The sequence below is a fragment of the Rhinopithecus bieti genome, unplaced genomic scaffold (genome assembly GCF_001698545.2).
Source record: "Rhinopithecus bieti isolate Rb0 unplaced genomic scaffold, ASM169854v2 scaffold_23918, whole genome shotgun sequence".
NCBI classification, from domain to species: domain Eukaryota; kingdom Metazoa; phylum Chordata; class Mammalia; order Primates; family Cercopithecidae; genus Rhinopithecus; species Rhinopithecus bieti.
The window spans coordinates 621986-640467 of record NW_016811178.1 but is presented as its reverse complement, the minus strand read 5'-3'; the positions used below and the strand labels follow the sequence as shown (position 1 = coordinate 640467).

Below are 18482 nucleotides of genomic sequence, written 5' to 3'. Positions count from 1 at the left end.
CTTTTTTTTTTTTTGAGACAGATTCTTGCTCTGTTGCCAGGGTGGAGAGCAGTGGCACAATCTTGGCTTACTGCAACCTCTGCCTCCTGGGTTCAAGTGATTCTCCTGCCTCAGCCTCCCAAGTAGCTGGGACTACAGGCGCATGTGACCATGCCCAGTTAATTTTTGTATTTTTAGTACAGACGGGGTTTCACCATGTTGGCCAGGATGGTCCCGATCTCTTGACCTTGTGATCCACCCGCCTTGGCCTCCCACAGTGCTGGGATCAGAAGCGTGAGCCATTGCACCTGGCCCCCTTTTTTTTTTGAGACAAGGTCTTGCTCTGTCACCCAGGCTGGAGTGCAATGGCTTGATCTCAGCTCACTGCAACCTTCGCCTCCCAGGTTCAAAGATTCTCCTGCCTCAGCCTCCCGAGTAGCGGGAATTACAGGTCTATGCCACCACACCTTGCTAATTTTTGTATATTTAGTACAGATGGGGTTTCACTGTGTTGGCCACGCTGGTCTTGAACTTCTGATCTCAAGTGATCTGCCCACCTCGGTATCCCAAAGTGCTGAGATTACAGGCATGAGCCACCACATCTGGCCAATTTTCTACATTTTCAATAAAACTTGTGTTATTAGAAATGCATAAATGCCCAAATCAGGTGAGAAATTTCTTGAGAGGAAAAAAATGATCTTCTTTACTGCTACCATGCCCGGACTTCTTTACCATATTCTAAGGGAGGTGTTTCTCCACACATTCTCTCACTTCCCTCTCCATGTCCCATGACAGTGATCTATTTTTTTTTTTTTTAAGAGCTGATGACAGACAACAGCAAGCTACTTTACAGAATCTACCGACTGGGTAGGAAAGTCTTCTGAGTTTCTTTGCAGACCAGAAAACAAGTTACCTGTTGATTGTTGGCCAATCAATAAGGGACTTTCCTCTCTGCCATTAAGAGCAACGATGCTGACCACATACTCTGTGCCTGGAGTGAGGTTGGTGAGGGTGATGGAATTCCGAGAGGGGGGCACCCGATCTTCTCGAGGTCTCCCGCTATAGTGCTCGGGGTGATGGCGGATCCTGTAGCCAGTGATGGTGGCTCGAGGAGCAATCCAGTGCACAGTAAAAGAGTTGGCGGTAATATCAGAAAAGTCAATGCCAGTTGGGGAATCAAGACCTGTTTTTCCCACCCAGGGGAGGAAGAGAAAAAAGAAGAAAAGATACCACCAGTTTAGGAAGTGAAGAAGGTGTAGGGGAAATTAACGTACGTCCAACATTTCATTCCTGTCTCATCAATACCATGATTTTCCATAAACCTCAGAGTAAGATGTACTGATTCTAAGCTACATATGAATTTTAAAATCTTAAATTGACTCACTTCAAAACAGCCAGCTCAAGCACTCATTTTTTTCTTTTGCTAAGTAATTCAAGCAATTTTTAGGGGTTATTACAGTAGGTTTCTGTGTTACATTTAGAGATAAGTGTTCAAGATCTTCTGAGAATTGATATTTTCAAATTCTTCAGTATTTAAGTATTCTATGTTTCTATGCTGTAAGTGTATCCCTTCCAAGTAAAGCAAGATCTGCCCACTCTCAAGGTAAATGTTTGACTCTCAGAGAAGCCTCCTAAACTCAAGAGGGAATTTATATGTCAACAGAGTGGTAATGATGCCAAACACAAAACTTTCTGAAACTGAAGACATTATCCCAGACAAATTACAATGCTGATAATTCCTCATGAATTGACATTTTGAAAATGCATTTTGAAAATGCACAAAATTCAGAGTTTGTTGCAAATTTAAACCAGTTAGTCTCTGGGACTTCCAGCAAATTTCTGTTTTAGTTACAGCATTTACTAGTTCTATTCAATAAGAAACCAAACTAAGATATCGTAAGTCCTTTTTGGAAGCAAGTAGACTATAAATAAATTAATGAATATACTAAACTGTATCTTTTGAAGAAAAAATTAAAAGCAGCATTCATATTTAAGTACATAATATTTATGAGGTTCAGTTCAACTTCCTTCTAGTAAATTAATATTTTATTAAGTAAAAAAAAGTAAACTTGCTGGGTTAATAAAGGAAGAAAAATAGATGAGTGTTGGGTCAGCCATTAGACAGAGCCACCTAATGAAAAGGAATGTCCACTAAATCTAAATAACAAAGATCTTCTTAGGAAATGTTTTTTAAAAGGACAGACAACAAATTTCTTAATTAATTTGTTAGTGACTGAAGTCTAGGTGATTGTTGAGTAAGGTATCTTAGTTTTTCAGACCAGTGATAAAATCATACTGTGATGACAAAAGTACACACACCACGACCACAAAAAATGGAGATGTATTTATTTTGTTATACAGAATTGGTAGGCAAAAGTCATACTTTTGACTTTATCCAGTATGACTGGATAGTCATACTGCCAACACCACTCACCTGTTTTCTGTCTTCCTCTAAGAGGTGTGCTCTCGTGTTGTTCGTAGACACTGGAGACACTCACTACATATTCTGTACCAGGCAGGAGATCTGAAGGGGCAAGTGGGGCTTATTTTAAAACTGTGCTCGAAAGCATGAGAAACCAAAGCGTGCCCGGGACTATTTCAACTGATGAAATATCCAAATGTCCAGTCCTAAAGCCCTACTTACACTTAAGTGAACACTAAGGCAAAGTGTTCAGTGAACAGACCTGGCGAAGGTCTGTAATTAGATGACTCAGCTGGATTTCAAGTGGGATGAAGTTGCTGCAACAGGTGGATATTTCTCGCATCCACCTGAGAGTATGCCTCTGGAGGGCACATGATAATCCTGGCTGTGGTGCTATGGATTGCCACTGATGCCTCACAACAACCCTGAGAGGTAGTTTGCTACTTTTAAAAGCAATTTTCTTGCCATACAATGTACTGCATATATTTACAGTGATTTGATGGGTTTTTACATATGTGTGACTTGGGAGACCATCACCGCATTCAAGACCTGAGCAAACATATCACCTCTAAAAATTTGATTTACTACAATTATCTCCATTTTGTAAATGACAAAAAAAAAATAACAACAAAAAATACTGAGGCACAGAGAAGTTATCTTCTTTAATTCACTTGCCCAGGATCATACAGGGATTGACCCAGGCCAGCACTGGTGGTCTTAGCAATTAAACTTTACTGGAAAAAAGCCACACTTCAAGAGAAAGCAAGCGGTTCTGCCATATTAAAATGAGAGCAGAAGAGTTTTTTAAAAATTAAGTATACATCCCTTAGTCTCTTTTTTTTTTTTTTTTTTTTTTTTTTTTTTTTTTTTTGAGACAGACTTTCACTGTGTTGCCCAGGCTGGAGTGCAGTGGTGTGATCTTGGCTCACTGAAACCTCTGTCTCCTGGGTTCAAGTGATTCTCCTGCCTCAGACTCCGGAGGAGCTGGGATTACAGGTGCCTGCCACAATGCCTGGCTAAGTTTTGTATTTGTAACAGAGACAGGGCTTCACTGTGTTGGCGAGGCTTGGACTAGAAATCTTGACCTCGTGATCCGCCCGCCTTGGCCTGTCAAAGTGCTGGGATTACAGGCGTGAGCCACTGTGCCCGGCCTTTTCTTCCATTTTGATACACAATCATGCATAGCTTAATGATGGAGATACATTTTGATAAGTATGTGATTTGGTGATTTTATTGTGTAAGCATCATAGAGTGTACTTATACAAACTTAGATGGGCTTGTAATCCCGGCACTTTGGGAGGCCAAGGAGGGTGGATCACTTGAGATCAGGAGTTCAAAACCAGCCTGGCCAACATGGTGAAACCCCACCTCTACTAAAAATACAAAAAAATTAGCCAGACCTGGTGGCTCATGCCTGTAATCCCACTTACTCGGGAGGCTGAGGCAAATCGCTTGAGCCTGGGAGTTGGAGGTTGCAGTGAGCCCAGATCGTGCCACTGTACTCCATCCTGGGCAACAGAGGGAGACTCCGTCTCAAAAAACAAAACAAAACAAAACAAAAAACACCTAGATGGTAGAGCCTACGACACACCTAAGCTATAAGCTATATGGTCTAGATGGCAGAGCCTACGACACACCTAAGCTATAAGCTATATGGTCTAGCCTACTGCTCCTAGGCTACTAGCCTGTGCAGCATGTTACTGTACTGAATACTAGAGGAATTGTAACATATGGTAAATATATGTACATCTAAAAGATACAGAGAGTGAGGTTTCTAAACTTGGAACTCCTACTCACTAAACCCTCATTCCCCTGCACACCATTTGCCCTTCAGCGGAGGGCTTTTTCTGTAAAGCCTCCTGCAAAGTTTGGAAAAGTGCCAGACTGGAGGACCAGATGCTTGGATTCCATTTCCACCTTACTAGCTGGCCAGTGGCAATTTACTTAACCATTGGGGACCTCAACTGCTTCATGTTTGTTTATTTATTTTTTTGAGACAGGGTCTCACTCTGTCACCCAGGTTGGAGTGCAGTGGCATGATCATGGCTTGCTGCAGCCTCAACCTCCCCAGGCTCAGGTGACCTTCCTACCTCAACCTCCTACATAGCTGAGACCACAGGTGTGCACCACCATGCCCGCCTAATTTTTGTATTTTTTTTACAGACTTGGTCTCACTGTGTTGCCCAGGCTGGTCTCAAACTCCTGGGTTCAAGCAATTGGCCCACCTCAGCCTCCCAAAGTGCTGGGATTATACAGGCAAGAGCCACTGCACCTGGCTTGCTTCATCTTTAAAAGAGGATAATAATGACTTTGCTAGGAGGGAGAGAGGCTACCTTGAGGTCATTTGTAGCATTAGGATTATAATAAGGTCTTAGAACACATGATTAACATGTGACAGGTCTATGGCTAAGGGGCAGACATTGTGATGCAGGGGCTTGTATACTGGGTGATGCTGTAATTAGTGATTCCAGGGTGCTCTAGAACAGAAGCAATAGCCCTGGGGTGGTGGATATGCCAAATAAAGATATTCTTGCCCTCAGCCACAAAGTAAGAAACCAAGATTATGGTGAGCTGCTCTTCTTTGTGTTTCATTGTCTAAATTATGTTTGAAAGGTAGAAGATGTTTTCAGACTAATATTTGTTAATGTACCTAAATGTAAGCTATTTTTCCCTTATGTAGAATCTTTTGCTGTTGTTGTATATTTGACTATTACAGTGAAAATAATAAAAAGCACTGTTTATGTGAAACACAGCACCATCTTGCAGCCTGCTGTTTGATTCTTTAACAAAAGATGTCTACTCTATAATGGTTGGGACTAGAAAGAGACAATTTCCATAAATTGTTGTTTATATAATGTCAGTTTTTTTTTTTTTTTTTTTTTGAGCTCTCAGCCTTCTGAGAAATCCTAACAGATTCTTTTTGAAGTATAAATTAAACTTCTGACTCTCTTCAAAACAACATCCTAATCTAGCCCAAGCAATCAGTCACTTTTCTAAGTATTCAAATCCTAAATCAATCAACTGCTGACACTTTATTTTATAAAAATGAGAATAAAGCACGCATAGTGACACTATTTTCAGTTCTCATTTTTTTCTCTAAAGATTTAGATTTAGTCATGTAATTTCTCTTGATATTCACTTATTTTTATACGCTTATTTGGAAGCGGAGTTTGTTTAAAGTCATGGAACTTTCCTGCTAGTGTTTTTCCACTATGATTTTTTAAAAGCTGTAGATACCAAAAGTATATTAAGATAGCAACAAACATTACAGCTTTCAAAATTTATGGAGCTGTACATTGAATTTGGAGTTTAGTTTGTAGCTTGGTTGCAGCTCTCTTGCTTTTAGCTGCTCCTACTTGAGAACTCAGAATTCATTTGCTATGCTCTGGGTTAATATTTATGGAACAGATACATTCGACTGCTTACTTGTTAAGACCACTGCATTGTCTGAAGGAGAAATTGACAACTCTGCAACATCTTCCTCATTTTTCACAGGTGAGTAACGCACCAGGAAGTTGGTCAAATCAATGGATGGGGGTGGAGCCCAGGTGACACGCATGGTGTCTGGACCAATGTTGGTGAATCGCAGGTCAGTGGGAGGAGGAACAGCTGGTTTCGAACAAGAAGGAAGACTCAGTTAATGTAATTTTAAAATTAAAGCTAACAAAGTAGCTGGAAAGGGAAAACCAATATTTCATGCATAAAGGAAACAATCATAATCATGCAAACAGTCTAATCTAAATCTATTTTAAGTCATAGTATACTACTGTTAAAAATAAAACACTACACACAGTACTGTTAGGCCCCCTTTAACCTTTTTGCCATCATCGATATATTTAAAAAAATAATTTTAATCTACTTTCAAATATGTTGACTTTATGTACATTATTAATACCACTGCAGATTATTTTATCCCAGGCTGAAGAGGCTTAAGTTGCCACACAGCAAAGAGAAACATAGCGGTACTTTACAAAGAAATACATGCACACAGACAAAAAGACAAGAGGGTCCTAAACTTCCCCCCATGTGAGATGTCTAGAGCTACAATTCCATTCAGTGAATTCTACTTACAAATGAAAAGTGTTCATGCAAATTGGTTCTCAGCATGTTTCTTTTCCCATGCACAGCAGAGAACCTTTAAAATGTTGCATGCATGTCCCCAGACTGTGGTTAAAGAGGTGTTTCTTTACCTAGTGACAGCAACAAAACCTAGAATGCTCCCAAGTTTACTTTTCTCCTACCTCAAAACACTCTACCCTAAATTTTGATGGATTTTTTAGCTACAAAGAAGGAACATGGTAGAGTTTATCAAAGGGTAGAAGGAAGAGCATGATGGTACATTTTGGAGATATATTTCTTATAATTAATTGGTGCTTATACAATTTGGTATTCGTGTTTGGTGTTTAAGAAGAAAAATTCTAGATCTCCAAATTGAATGAACATTTGCTATTTTATATTTAACAGAACAGACATCTGAATTTTTCTAGCTTTATATCTACTTGTGGTTTAAATGAGAGTGTACTGAAGAATACTTGCATATGTTTTTCTCCAATCAGTTTAGCAGATGCATTTGATTCCTTATCCCCCAAGTCCACCCTGTCTTAATCTTTGGCCAACTGCTGACTTCCCCCTTGAAACATCCATATTTAACCAGAGTAACTGGTGGCAGCATGCAACACCATCTATGTCTCAAACACAGAAGTTTTCAAAATTCACCCGTTTGTTGTGTCAGTGTAGTAGGGGCACTCTCGCCGCCATTAATGAGAGTGATAACGCTGATATCATAGTCAATGCCCGGCTCCAGCCCTGTGACTGTGTAGTATCCTACTGAGGAGTCCACAAAATCTTCAAAAATAGGGATACCTTCTCCTGCCGCAACTACTGTGATGCGGTACCCAATAATGGTGGAAGAGTTTAGCGGGGTCCACCTCAGGCCGATGCTTGAATCGGTTATATCAACAAAGCTTAGGTCAGTGAGTTGGGGCACCTCTATTGAGTTACAAAGTAAAGGAGGGGGCAAAAGGAAAATAGAGGCAAAAAAAAGAGGAAAAAATAAAGCAGTGTATATCAGGTTACCAGTAGTAAAACTGATGGAATGTTAAAGCAATGATGGTAATATGCAATCTGTTTTAAACTCCGAAAAGACTTCCTAAGCATCATGAACAGTTTGCTTCCCTGGAAGAATAAAACAGGTTACAATATTCTTTTAGGGATTTTTGTTTTGTTTTGTTTTGTTTGCATTTTGAAAATGTCCTTAAAGGGTACAATTTGAACTGTTCAGATTCCTAAAAATCATATGCCTGTTTAGGATGTCAAAACCATTCTTAGAGCCTAGACATAATATCTGAAGTAAGCATCAGCAATGTTGAATAAGTATCTGAAATAAGTGTATGAAGTAAGTATCAGTATTATTTAATAATTCCAAAACTGTTTTAGTAGAAAATAAGCTTGCATGAAGAAGATTAAAAAATAATAATAATTAGGTGATAAATTGATATTTTTTCTCCCATACAAAACTCATGACAATATCATGGCCATAACGCTAATGCATTATGAATGTATGGTGTGAAATGTGCCATTCAAAAGCACATTGAGGCTTAGGAAAGAGGCCTAAGGTCAAGGCCATTGCCACTATTTTAGTTCATTTATAATCAACATATGTAATTAGTGTTAGTAAAAGCATTCTTCTGAAGAGTCCAAAGGGGGACACAACTGTCCAATGCTTTCATTCTGTTATAACCCAATGGACAAACAAGCCTATCCTTAGGCCTTTACAGTGTTGTCTTTCAAGCCACAACAAAGAACACCCTGAAGGTGTGGCTTTTACTTCTTTTTTTTTTTAAATCCAATTTTTAAAAAGAAGGATTTGAAACTGCAAGATGAAAAACTGGACGTGTCAACCAAATGCTGTTTCAGTGCTCACATATGGGGACAAAACTATTTTATAGGCAGCTGTTGGAAATTGATATGAACTGTAAAATCAGGCAGAAATGTACTGATGGGATGCATTTACCACATTACTTTGAGCCTGTCAGTACTGAGTACAGACACGTGACAGTGTTTTAGTCATACTTCCATGTGAGCGGACATTACAGAGTTAAAGCCGTGGCTGCCACTCCATTACATACTCGCTGCAACACACAGCATCCCAGTGAAGCACAGACAGTAAAGCGGTGTTAACAGCAAGCATTTGTCCAAATCGCTGCTTTGACTTCTTGGTTTTGGAGAGTGTGGCTGGGAGATCGGAATTAAATCCCAACTATATTTGATACCCTTAACCGTCTAGGGATTAAGGTGCTAATCCCCACTCTTATTGGAAGTGCCACTCTCAGGATAGCAGCTTATTTTTCTATTACCTGGGATGATGGTATCAGAGATAGGGACACTTTCCTTGTCATCCTTGACAGTGTAAACACTGACATTGTACTCCAGACCGGGACTCAGGTTATCAAAAGTGCAGGAGCTCTGATCAGCATGGACCACTTCTTCCAAAGAATATCCCTGCTGGCCGTTTGTAGGGGTTGTGGTAATTCTATAACCAGTAATGTCTGGAGGAAAAAGAAAAGAGGAAGTTATCGAACAGAGCATCTGTGAGCCAGAGCATATTTAACTAGACTCCAATGACGGACTCACAGAGCGGAATGCAGAAGGACTTGGCATTTGATGAGGACTCCACTGTCACTGTCTTTCAATGCTTGAAACAATCCTTTCAGGCAGTACTAAGATCCTCACTTTATTTTGTTTTTTGTTTTTATTTTTTGAGACACAGTCTCCCTCTATCACCCAGGCTGGAGTGCAGCAGCACGATCTTGGCTCACTTCAACCTCCGCCAAGATCCTCATTTTAAAGGAAATCTTGAACCAGGGGAGTGATTCCCAAAAGCTTTCATTTCCAAATCCCATGGTCCTACCACTGTACCCTGCTTTTCCTTAATGAATCATTTGAAGACAGCTGAAGAATATTCCTTTCTACCTGCCTAGTATGGAATCGCTCTCAACCTTAAGCACATTCCCCAGAGAGCTCTCCTAATTTACAAGGTCTGAAACTATGGGATTTATAGGAAGAGAACCAAGAAAGGAGAAAAGGTGAAAAACAAAAGTGGTGATACTTATTCTATAAAGAGTATTGATTGGGAGGTTGAGGCAGGCAGATCACCTGAGGTTGGGAGTTTGACACCAGCCTGGCCAACATGGTAAAACCCCGTCTCTACTAAAAATACAGAAATTAGCTGGACGTGGTGGGGCATGTCTGTAGTCCCGGCTACTCAGAAGGCTGAGTCACGAGAATCGCTTGAGCTCAGGAGGCGGAGGTTGCAGTGAGTCGAGATGGTGCCACTGCACTCTGTACTCCAAGCCTGGGTGACAGAGCAAGACTCTGTCTCACAAAAAAAAAAAAAAAAAAAAGAGAGTATTGATTGTTGAAGTCTTCAGGAATCATAGAAATTGGGCAGTAAAAGAGTTGAGGGGTTGAGGGGGATGAGAGACATTCAAATAAAAACAGTGAGGACTAGAGAGCTGTAGGGCCTCTACAATGAGATTAAAAGTAAAATGAGAAAGTATATTAAACTTTATAAAAGACAAGGAGATGACAGAATATTTGCCATTAGGAACAGGGTAAACACTAATGTGGCAAATACAAGGAAACCCAACTGAATGAGAAATAAATATTGAGATCATTACACTTGCTAGTGATCCTCCAAATGTGTGGGCTGGGTCATTGAGACAAAGTATGAATGATCCTGCTGCTAACAAGCATGAAGCTTGCCAACTGAAAGTTTCAGATTCGGAACAACTCAGCTGGAAATTGTATAGCTTTGGCTTAAACGATGTTTCCGCAGATAATGAAAACTTTACCCAAATCACTCTACTTCAGAGGGAGATTAAAAGAGATATTCTGAGCTAGTTTTTTTTTCTGTGTGGTTGCATACATTAATCAGACTTAGAGATGATAGCCTTAGCTCTGTGCCCCGGCAAAGATAAGAACTTTACAGTACTTTTTTTTTTTTTAACAAAAATTTCACAATAATTTAACAGTAAAATTAGAAATAGCTAAATAATAAACTAAACATATCCCTTAAATTAACAAGTATAGGAGGTAAGAATGCAGTCAACATTAATTAGAACTTCTATTTTTGTTTAAGATTTTTCTCCATAAGTTTTGTGAGACTTCCATGTGGTTTTGGCAAAAGTAATGAATATCTAAAATTTCCTGTTATTGCCATATACATCGTGCTATTTGACTATTATTACAGCTATCTTTATACATTTTAGCATTTTATAAATAATTTTCAAATATATGTGAACAAGGAATTTAGACAAATGCTTCATTTAAAGCTTTAAAATGGTCAAGAAACCCCTTAATCAAATTTTCAGTTTGCATAGAATATAATTTTAAAAAATTACATTCCAAATATGTGATGTTGGGTGTGAGAAGGAGTCTACAAACTTAAGTTACAATCCCAGTTTTGTAACATTTAAAATGTGTGACTCTGAGTAGGCCAATTTTTTCTAAGTCTCAGTTTTCTTATTCTGTAAAACGAAGGTATTTCTGCCTTTCATCACCCTTCAACATTTGTGGTGCAACTCATGACAAAACATTCATAAAACTTCAGGGAATAATAAACTTAGGCTCTGTAACAACTCACAAAAGCGAAATTATGTAATATGACTTCAACCATTTGTTTGGCAATTTTTTATGCGCTCAGCAAAAGGCACCTTCCACAGTGCTTTTCTTCAGCCCTACAGCTGTGTGAGGATCTGCCTTGTCCCCCTAGACTAGTGTAAGATTGTTCTGTTTCCTGTGATTGAAGTCAACGTGGATTAAAGCATCCTGCAGGCTGCCCCAAGATGTACGTCATGTACTGCTATAGTTTGTATAGAGAGCTGAGCATTTGTAATTTGAATCCTTTCTTTCTCTGAAAGAAACAGTTTCTAAAATCTTTGTCTTGGGAAGGTATGGTGTATACTTGCCCTGTGATCCATCCCAAACTTACCTGGGGTGGTACTCCTCTCCCAGGAGACTGTGAGCACTCCAGTGTCAGGGTTTGTCTCCAGATGCAAGTTTGTTGGTGGAGACAATGCTATGCAGAAAGAAAATTTTAAAAGTTAAAGCTGACACAAAGCTCTTGACCTCTGTAATCTTTCCTCCTTCCCTACCTCCCTCTCTTCCACGCTTCTTGCCTCCCTCCCTCCCGTATAAATATAGGTTATGTTATGAAAACATGATGGACAGCAGCAATTCTCTGACGAATACTTTTTTTATGATTAATGATTTTGCAATACTATTGAAATTATTTTCATCTTGCCTTTTCATAAATATTCTTGACATGGAAAGAACATTTCTAATGCCATAAAATGTAAAGCATGAATTGAACCTGCTACTCCAAATTCAGGAATAGCATTAATAATTTAAGTAAGGATAAGATGTCTCCCCTGTGCCATTCTCATAAGTAAAAGTGATATTGACACTATCTTTTTTCAAAAGTGGAACAGTTTTAAAACTAATAGAAAACGGAAAAAGAGTTCTTCTTACGTGTCACCACTTTGTTTACAATTGGCGCATCTCTTTCCTTTCCGTCTCTCAGGACTTGGATGGTGTAGACATATTCCACTCCTGGAGTCAAGCCAGACACAACGATGCTTCCTGAGTCTGAAGTCACTTCTCGTGGTGCCTCTCCTCCCTGGCTTGGTCGTACACCCAGCTAGAGGAAGGAAAGCAAAATAAACACCAAGGACGAATATTTCCAGAGGCCTGTTACTGCTGTGAGGTTGTGATTATGCTTTAAATAATGTAGACTCTTCAGAAACTGCACAATGTACTTTTATTAGGAAATGATTTGGGGACTCTTTTATATACTTTAGCTGGAAACTCCCCACGGTGGGGGAGGTATCTTCCAAACTGCATTAAGGTGGCTTGTAATGGAAAGTTCCAGAAAAATGTCATTACATACTGTTTTGCTTGATAAAGAATCTCTTGTTACAAACCAGACGTATGCAGGGACTGTGGGCCACATGGTAGTTTGTTTCTATTTTTCTGTGTGTGTGCTAGAAGGAATGTTTGAGCTCTCCCTTTAACGAGTTATTCACATTCAATTCACCTTTTAGTTGCCATGTAAAGGCACTAGCCCCTGTAGCAACTGTATTGCAAAAACACACCTTTTGAAGAGCTATGTTCATAGCTTCAACTGCAGGATGATACATTACAAGAGAAGAATTAGAATAACTATGCCCATAATTTAAAATCCTTTTAAGATCCGTTTTCAAAAACTCAGGTAACACCGTGCTATCAAATAGTGTCCAACTCTAAAGAGATCCTTCACACACCATAAGGCTGCTGAAAGTCAGCATGACATTATTAAGGGAATTTAAAAGGTATACTGGCAATCTTCAAAAAGTTCCTCTATATGTGAGTAGCATAATCATAAGTATGGCCATTTATATACTTTATCTTTGGTGTATTTTTTTAAACAATCAAGGGGATTGAGTCATGATTTCCAGCGATAACAAATATTTCTCTCTTCACACTAAATGCCAAAGAATGGAATTCTTTTAAACATATTCATTTGTATTCATCACTTCCCTAATATCATTACTTTAAAGAAGATGAATCCAGATATCCACAGGGAAACCTTAATCTTAACTTCTATTAAGAGATTTACCCGCAGCGCTTTGAACAGTTGGAGATGAAACTGATTGGATGAAAATGCGATTTTAAGTGACTCTGAGTTTAATTGGTCTCCCTAAATTGGCTTTTGTGAACTTGTTCACACCCATTTAGAACAACACATCAAATAAAGTTTTCCTATGTTTTTTTGAAATGTAGTTCCCTGCGGGAAAGGATAGAGAAAACAAGATAACAACAAGCAGCAGCTTCATGCTAATGTTTTATCCTTTGCAAACCACTTTCATAGCCTCCATCCGTTCTTCGAACAATTCAGTGAGGTAGACAGGGAAGGATTGTTAGGCCCTGACAATGTAGTCAAAGATGTATGAACAGAAGGAGGTGACAAAACCCAGGTCTCCTGACTCCTGAGCACCCTGTTTCCACTACATGGGAAACACAAGGACATCTCAGGGCTGTATCACAGAGATTAGGAACATGGGCAGTTTACCTTAAAACCAATTCTTGGAGCAGGTGTCCATGTGATCACAATGGTGGTCTCAGTCACCTCGGTGTTGTAAGGTGGAATGGAGCTCCCAGGCTGCACTGTGAGAGAGAATCAACGCACGTGTTCAAAACTCAAAATCACAGATGATTTCACAGAATAGAGATAACAAGTATTTTTACGGAGAACCTCAGTTTAACCAAGCAGTGGATAGAGAATGTAACATATTTTTTCATTGGGTGAGAATTGGGAGAGGATCAGGCTTCTCAATCTTTAATGTGCCACACACGTCATCTGGGGTCTGGCTAAAATGCAGATTCTGTTTCTGGAGGTCTAACAAAGAACTAGGGAGTTTGCATTTCTGACAAACACAGATAATACCGATTCTGTTGGCCCGTGAATTATACCTGAGTAACAAGGGGTTACATATTCGCTAAGGCAGTCTTTTCAATGAAATTATATAATCTAATTCACGTCTTTCCATCATTGTTGGGATATGAGTTTTATGACAATAAATTTCCCTATATCGTCAGTGTAAAATCCCTTATAAAATGTACAACTGGCCACCACAAACTGATTATCGTATTGTTTCTTAATCATTAATTTAAGAACAATGGTAAATTATAGATGGTGATCTAAAAACAGTTTTATGCTGGGCGGGGATTGGTGGCTCATGCCTGTAATCCCAGCACTCTGGGAGGCTGAGGTGGGCGGATCATTTGAGGTCAGGAATTCGAGACCAGCCTCACCAACATGGTGAAACCCTGTCTCTACTAAAAATATGAAAAATTAGCCAGTCATGGTGGCTCGTGCCTGTAGTCCCGACTACTTGGGAGGCTGAGACACAAGAATCGCTTGAACCCTGGAGGTAGAGGTTGCAGTGAGCCGAGATCATGCCATTGCACTCCAGCCTGGGTGACAGAATGAGACTCCGTCTCAAAAAAAGAAAAATAAAGCTTTATGCTGAATTATTCCACAATAATGGTCAACTATTTTTGGTTGCAATAAAACATGCTATATAAAAAGTTAAACAAAATCTGCCACCATGGATGCACTTTGAAGTCTAAAGATTTGTACTTTAAATCTGTGATTATTTACTCAGAATAATAACACTGCAAAAATTTAGTATTTTATCACCAGAATCAGGAATTATAACAAGTTTATTTTGCATTTTCTAGCATCCTTACATCACTGTTCTTTTTCTTATTGAAAATATTACTTTGGCTGGGTACAGTGGCTCATGCCTGTTATCCCAGCACTTTGGGAGGCTGACGTGGGTGGATCACTTGAGGCCAGGAGCTCAAGACCAGCCTGGCCAACATGGCGAAACCTCATCTGTCCTAAAAATATAAAAAGTAGCCAGGTATGGTGGTAGGTGCCTGTGATCCTAGCTGCTTGGGAGGCTGAGGCAGGAGAATCACTTGAACCTGGGAGACGGAGGTTGCAGTGAGCCAAGATCACACCACTGCACTCCAATCAGGGTGAGAGAGCAAGACTCCATCTCAAAATAAATAAATAAATAAATAAATAAATAAAATAAAATAAAATAGAAAGAAAATGAAATATTACTTAAACAAATTTTATTTATTTATTTATTTTGAGATGCACTCTTGCTCTGCGACACAAGCTAGAGTGCAGTGGCACAATCTCATCTCACTATAACCTCGGTCTCCTGGGTTCAAGTGATTCTCCTGCCTCAGACTCCCGTAGCTGGGACTATAGGTGCCTGCCACCACACCCAGCTAATTCTTGTATTTTTAGTAGAGACGGGGTTTCACTATGTTGGCCAGGCCAGTCTCAAACTCCTGACCTCAGGTGATCTGCTCACCTCGGCTTCCCAAAGTGCTGGAATTACAGGCATGAGCCATCACACCTGGCCAAAAAATAAAAAATAAAAAAATCATCTTTTTAAATAAAAGATTTGTTTTGGGTTTTAGCACCAAAAAAGAGGAAGGAAGGAAGGAAGGAAGGAAGGAAGGAAGGAAGGAAGGAAGGAAGGAAGGAAGGAAAAAAAAGAAAAGAAAGGAGGGAGGGAGGGAAGGAAGGAAGGAAGGAAGGAAGGAAGGAAGGAAAGAATGTATATATGAAGTTAAGATAGAGCTTTCTAACAACCTTGTAAATCTTATAAATGTAGAAAGGTAAAGTCACAGAAGGCCAGATATTTTGAGTTGGGTAAGTTAAGTTCAAGGGTATCAAGTGTGTTAGTAGCCCTGGTCACATGTTTGACATCTCCACAATTCTTCCTCTCTTTGCATCTCAATCAAATTTTGTTCCCATTGGGAAAAAACCTCTGAATGTATTTATACTAAATTATGAATGGCTGGCAAGACAAAGAATTAGTCCCCAGAGTTATACAAACAGGGATTAAAAAAGTGTTCAGACTCCAGTCTCAACTCAACTCCAGTCAATTTTTTTTTCTTTGCCATGTGGGAATTTAGAATCAACATCGCAATTCTCGCATTTTTTTTTTTCAGTCTGGATTCTAAGGAGCCATTTTTTTATTTTAAAAATATTGTGTGAGAAAAAGCCAAATATATGTGTGGGCCACTTCGTAATGATAGCTCTAATGGCTGAATTGAGGTACTACTGGTTTAGTGGGCTGTTTCATCTATGTATATTATTATTTTGATGGTGTTTGGTGGGGGTTGGGGGGACATGACTGGGATGGGTGACCCCAATGCCTTTTAGTACCTCTGAAATTATACACCACTTGGCTGCTGCTGACTCTGCCAAAATGCCATGACAGCCCTGTGTGACCATTTTTTAATGGCCCACAAAAAGCAATTCAGAGAACAGTTTTTTTCACTGAACATCTGTGAAAACCACAACTTTTTTACAAATTATATTCGCCTCAACTGTCCTGGGCTTTAAGACTAGGTATTTTCTATTGCTTGAGCCAGCCAGCTAGAGTCTTCCCAAGTTTAAGATGATGCTCTCTGCCTGGGAAGGCCATTATGGGAAAATCACCAAACCACAAACCCACAAACGATGTCAAACAAAGGATGTGATTCTGAGTGTGAGCTATGGGTTCTGGCAGGTCTTGTTAGGGAAGAAAGCCCAGCTGTTAAAGAAATAAAATTTGCCCTATCAATATAGGAGTAAGCTGAATTTTCCCCAGAAACAGCTTTTTCCCGTAACTTTTCTCACATTCGCTCTTAAGAATTTAGCACAAGTTATAAAACTCAGAAAAGTTACTCCCAGAATTCAGCTTAGTAGGAAAGTAAAAAAATTACAGAAACTTAGTAATTTCAAAACCATGCAAGCCTTGAGGATGTTTACAACCTGAAGGAGTACTTAAAGTTTGAATGGAGTTGTAGAATACCCTGCTTACATTAGTTTATTTAAATATAAGCTTCGTTGAGCTGTTTTTGTTATTATTCCTTTCTCAATCATCTATTCACCAAATATTTTTTGAAAGCATACAATGTTCCAGACACTATGTTAACCTTTATCTAATAAAATTACTTTTGGCTATCAGTACTTCAATTAAAATAATTATATTTTATATGAATCTATTATGCAAAGCATAAAATAATGTATCCAATATATCAAAGTCTTCAGAAGTACTTGAAATATCTTGACCCACCACCTTCCCTTAATTATTGTTAGCATCATTAAAAATGCTTTTTCTTTCTTCAGCACTGTGTTCAACCAAAGAAACTACATAAAATATGTCTTATGTTAAGGAATGAACAAGACAACTATAGAATTCTACATTTTAGTAAAAGACAGCATCTACTGAAAGGGCACATTCACTGAAATCTCCATTCTAATTCATTGAAGGACATTTATAAGAAATGAATATTTACAAGAAATATAAAGACATTAATTTCATGAGAGTAGATCTTAGACTATCTTAGAACCGTGTAAAATTTTAGCCACATTTTCAGGTAAGTTTATTTGCAAATTAAAAGTGAATTTTACTTGCTTACAATTAACTATTATTTAGGAAAAAGCCTTCATGGGCCAAATTTCATACAGTAAATTTAAATGGAAGTAAGTTTTCCTTAAAGTATGAATTCTTATGGGGAAAAGTTTACATTTTCTTTGGGAAATCAATTCCATAGTTATTTACAAACTAGGCTTCTATTGACTTTTGAATGCTTTTAACATCCATACTTTTAAATTAGTCGAAGAGTAACATTTGTTGAAAGCTCTTAGAAAATTGCAAACTAGTCCATGGTTACAATATATGCTAAAAAAGTGCTTATGTTAGGTGCTTCTATAATTCAAAATGTCAAGTTGAAAATAACAAATAATGTTCAGCCAGAAATAAGGAGTCTCATAATTCTCTGTAATGTAAATGGAAATGTATTTAATAGAAATCAGTTTGTGAATAGAGGTCTTTATTGTGATGTAGATATGTGGGAGATTTAAGACCACTTCCTTTAAAATGTTGAGCAAAAGGACAGACATGGCCAAAAATTATTGTTAGTATTTTCCTCCTCTGAGGAATTTCAAGAGTAATTTAAGAAAAAAGCGATTCTGTCTGCAAAAGTACTTTAATCTTCTGCAGCCAACATTCATAAAGAAATCATTTCCCTGGCTTCATGTTCAATTAGTTGGTTCCCATTCAACCTGTAGATATTTTTATTCTGCATTTATAGTTACTATTCAATGCCCAAAGTAATAGAATATAGACATAGGTGCTAATTTTTTCTTGCCTTAACTAGTATTTGGTAAATCCATTTAATGTAATAGAATTTAATTTTTCTAATAACAGAGTGCTTTAAACCCATGTTACTCAAAGTGCTGGCTCTAGAGGAAAGAAAGAGCTTGGCAATGTGTGCGAATTAACGCACTGCTTCCTTCATCAAGAAAATCTGGCTTCAGAAAAATTCTCAGCTGTACTAAGCAGTGTGCTTTGTGATTTACATTCTGGCACAACTCTTTTTCTTGCTGCAGACTAGCAGCAAACAATTAACGGGCCAGCAGCCAGTCTATGGAGCACATTTTTAGTATCACTGATTTAAATTA

The 18482-nt window shown here is 38.6% G+C and overlaps 1 protein-coding gene across 24 annotated transcripts in view; it reads right to left on the bottom strand.

Annotated features, from left to right (window-relative positions):
• The window catches only part of FN1 (fibronectin 1), a 76246-nt gene that overhangs the window by 24767 nt on the left and 32997 nt on the right, over positions 1 to 18482 (bottom strand). For 15 of the 24 annotated variants that reach the window (XM_017893506.1, XM_017893514.1, XM_017893509.1 and 12 more), the window contains exons 21-28: positions 13512 to 13606; positions 11933 to 12101; positions 11394 to 11480; positions 8758 to 8949; positions 7118 to 7390; positions 5828 to 6010; positions 2414 to 2503; positions 893 to 1162 (exon numbers count right to left, since the gene is read on the bottom strand). In XM_017893506.1, the coding sequence (XP_017748995.1) occupies positions 893 to 1162; positions 2414 to 2503; positions 5828 to 6010; positions 7118 to 7390; positions 8758 to 8949; positions 11394 to 11480; positions 11933 to 12101; positions 13512 to 13606 (1359 nt within the window). The remainder of the gene's footprint in view (positions 1 to 892; positions 1163 to 2413; positions 2504 to 5827; positions 6011 to 7117; positions 7391 to 8757; positions 8950 to 11393; positions 11481 to 11932; positions 12102 to 13511; positions 13607 to 18482) is intronic. The other 9 variants (XM_017893511.1, XM_017893518.1, XM_017893524.1 and 6 more) reach the window with 1 other exon arrangement.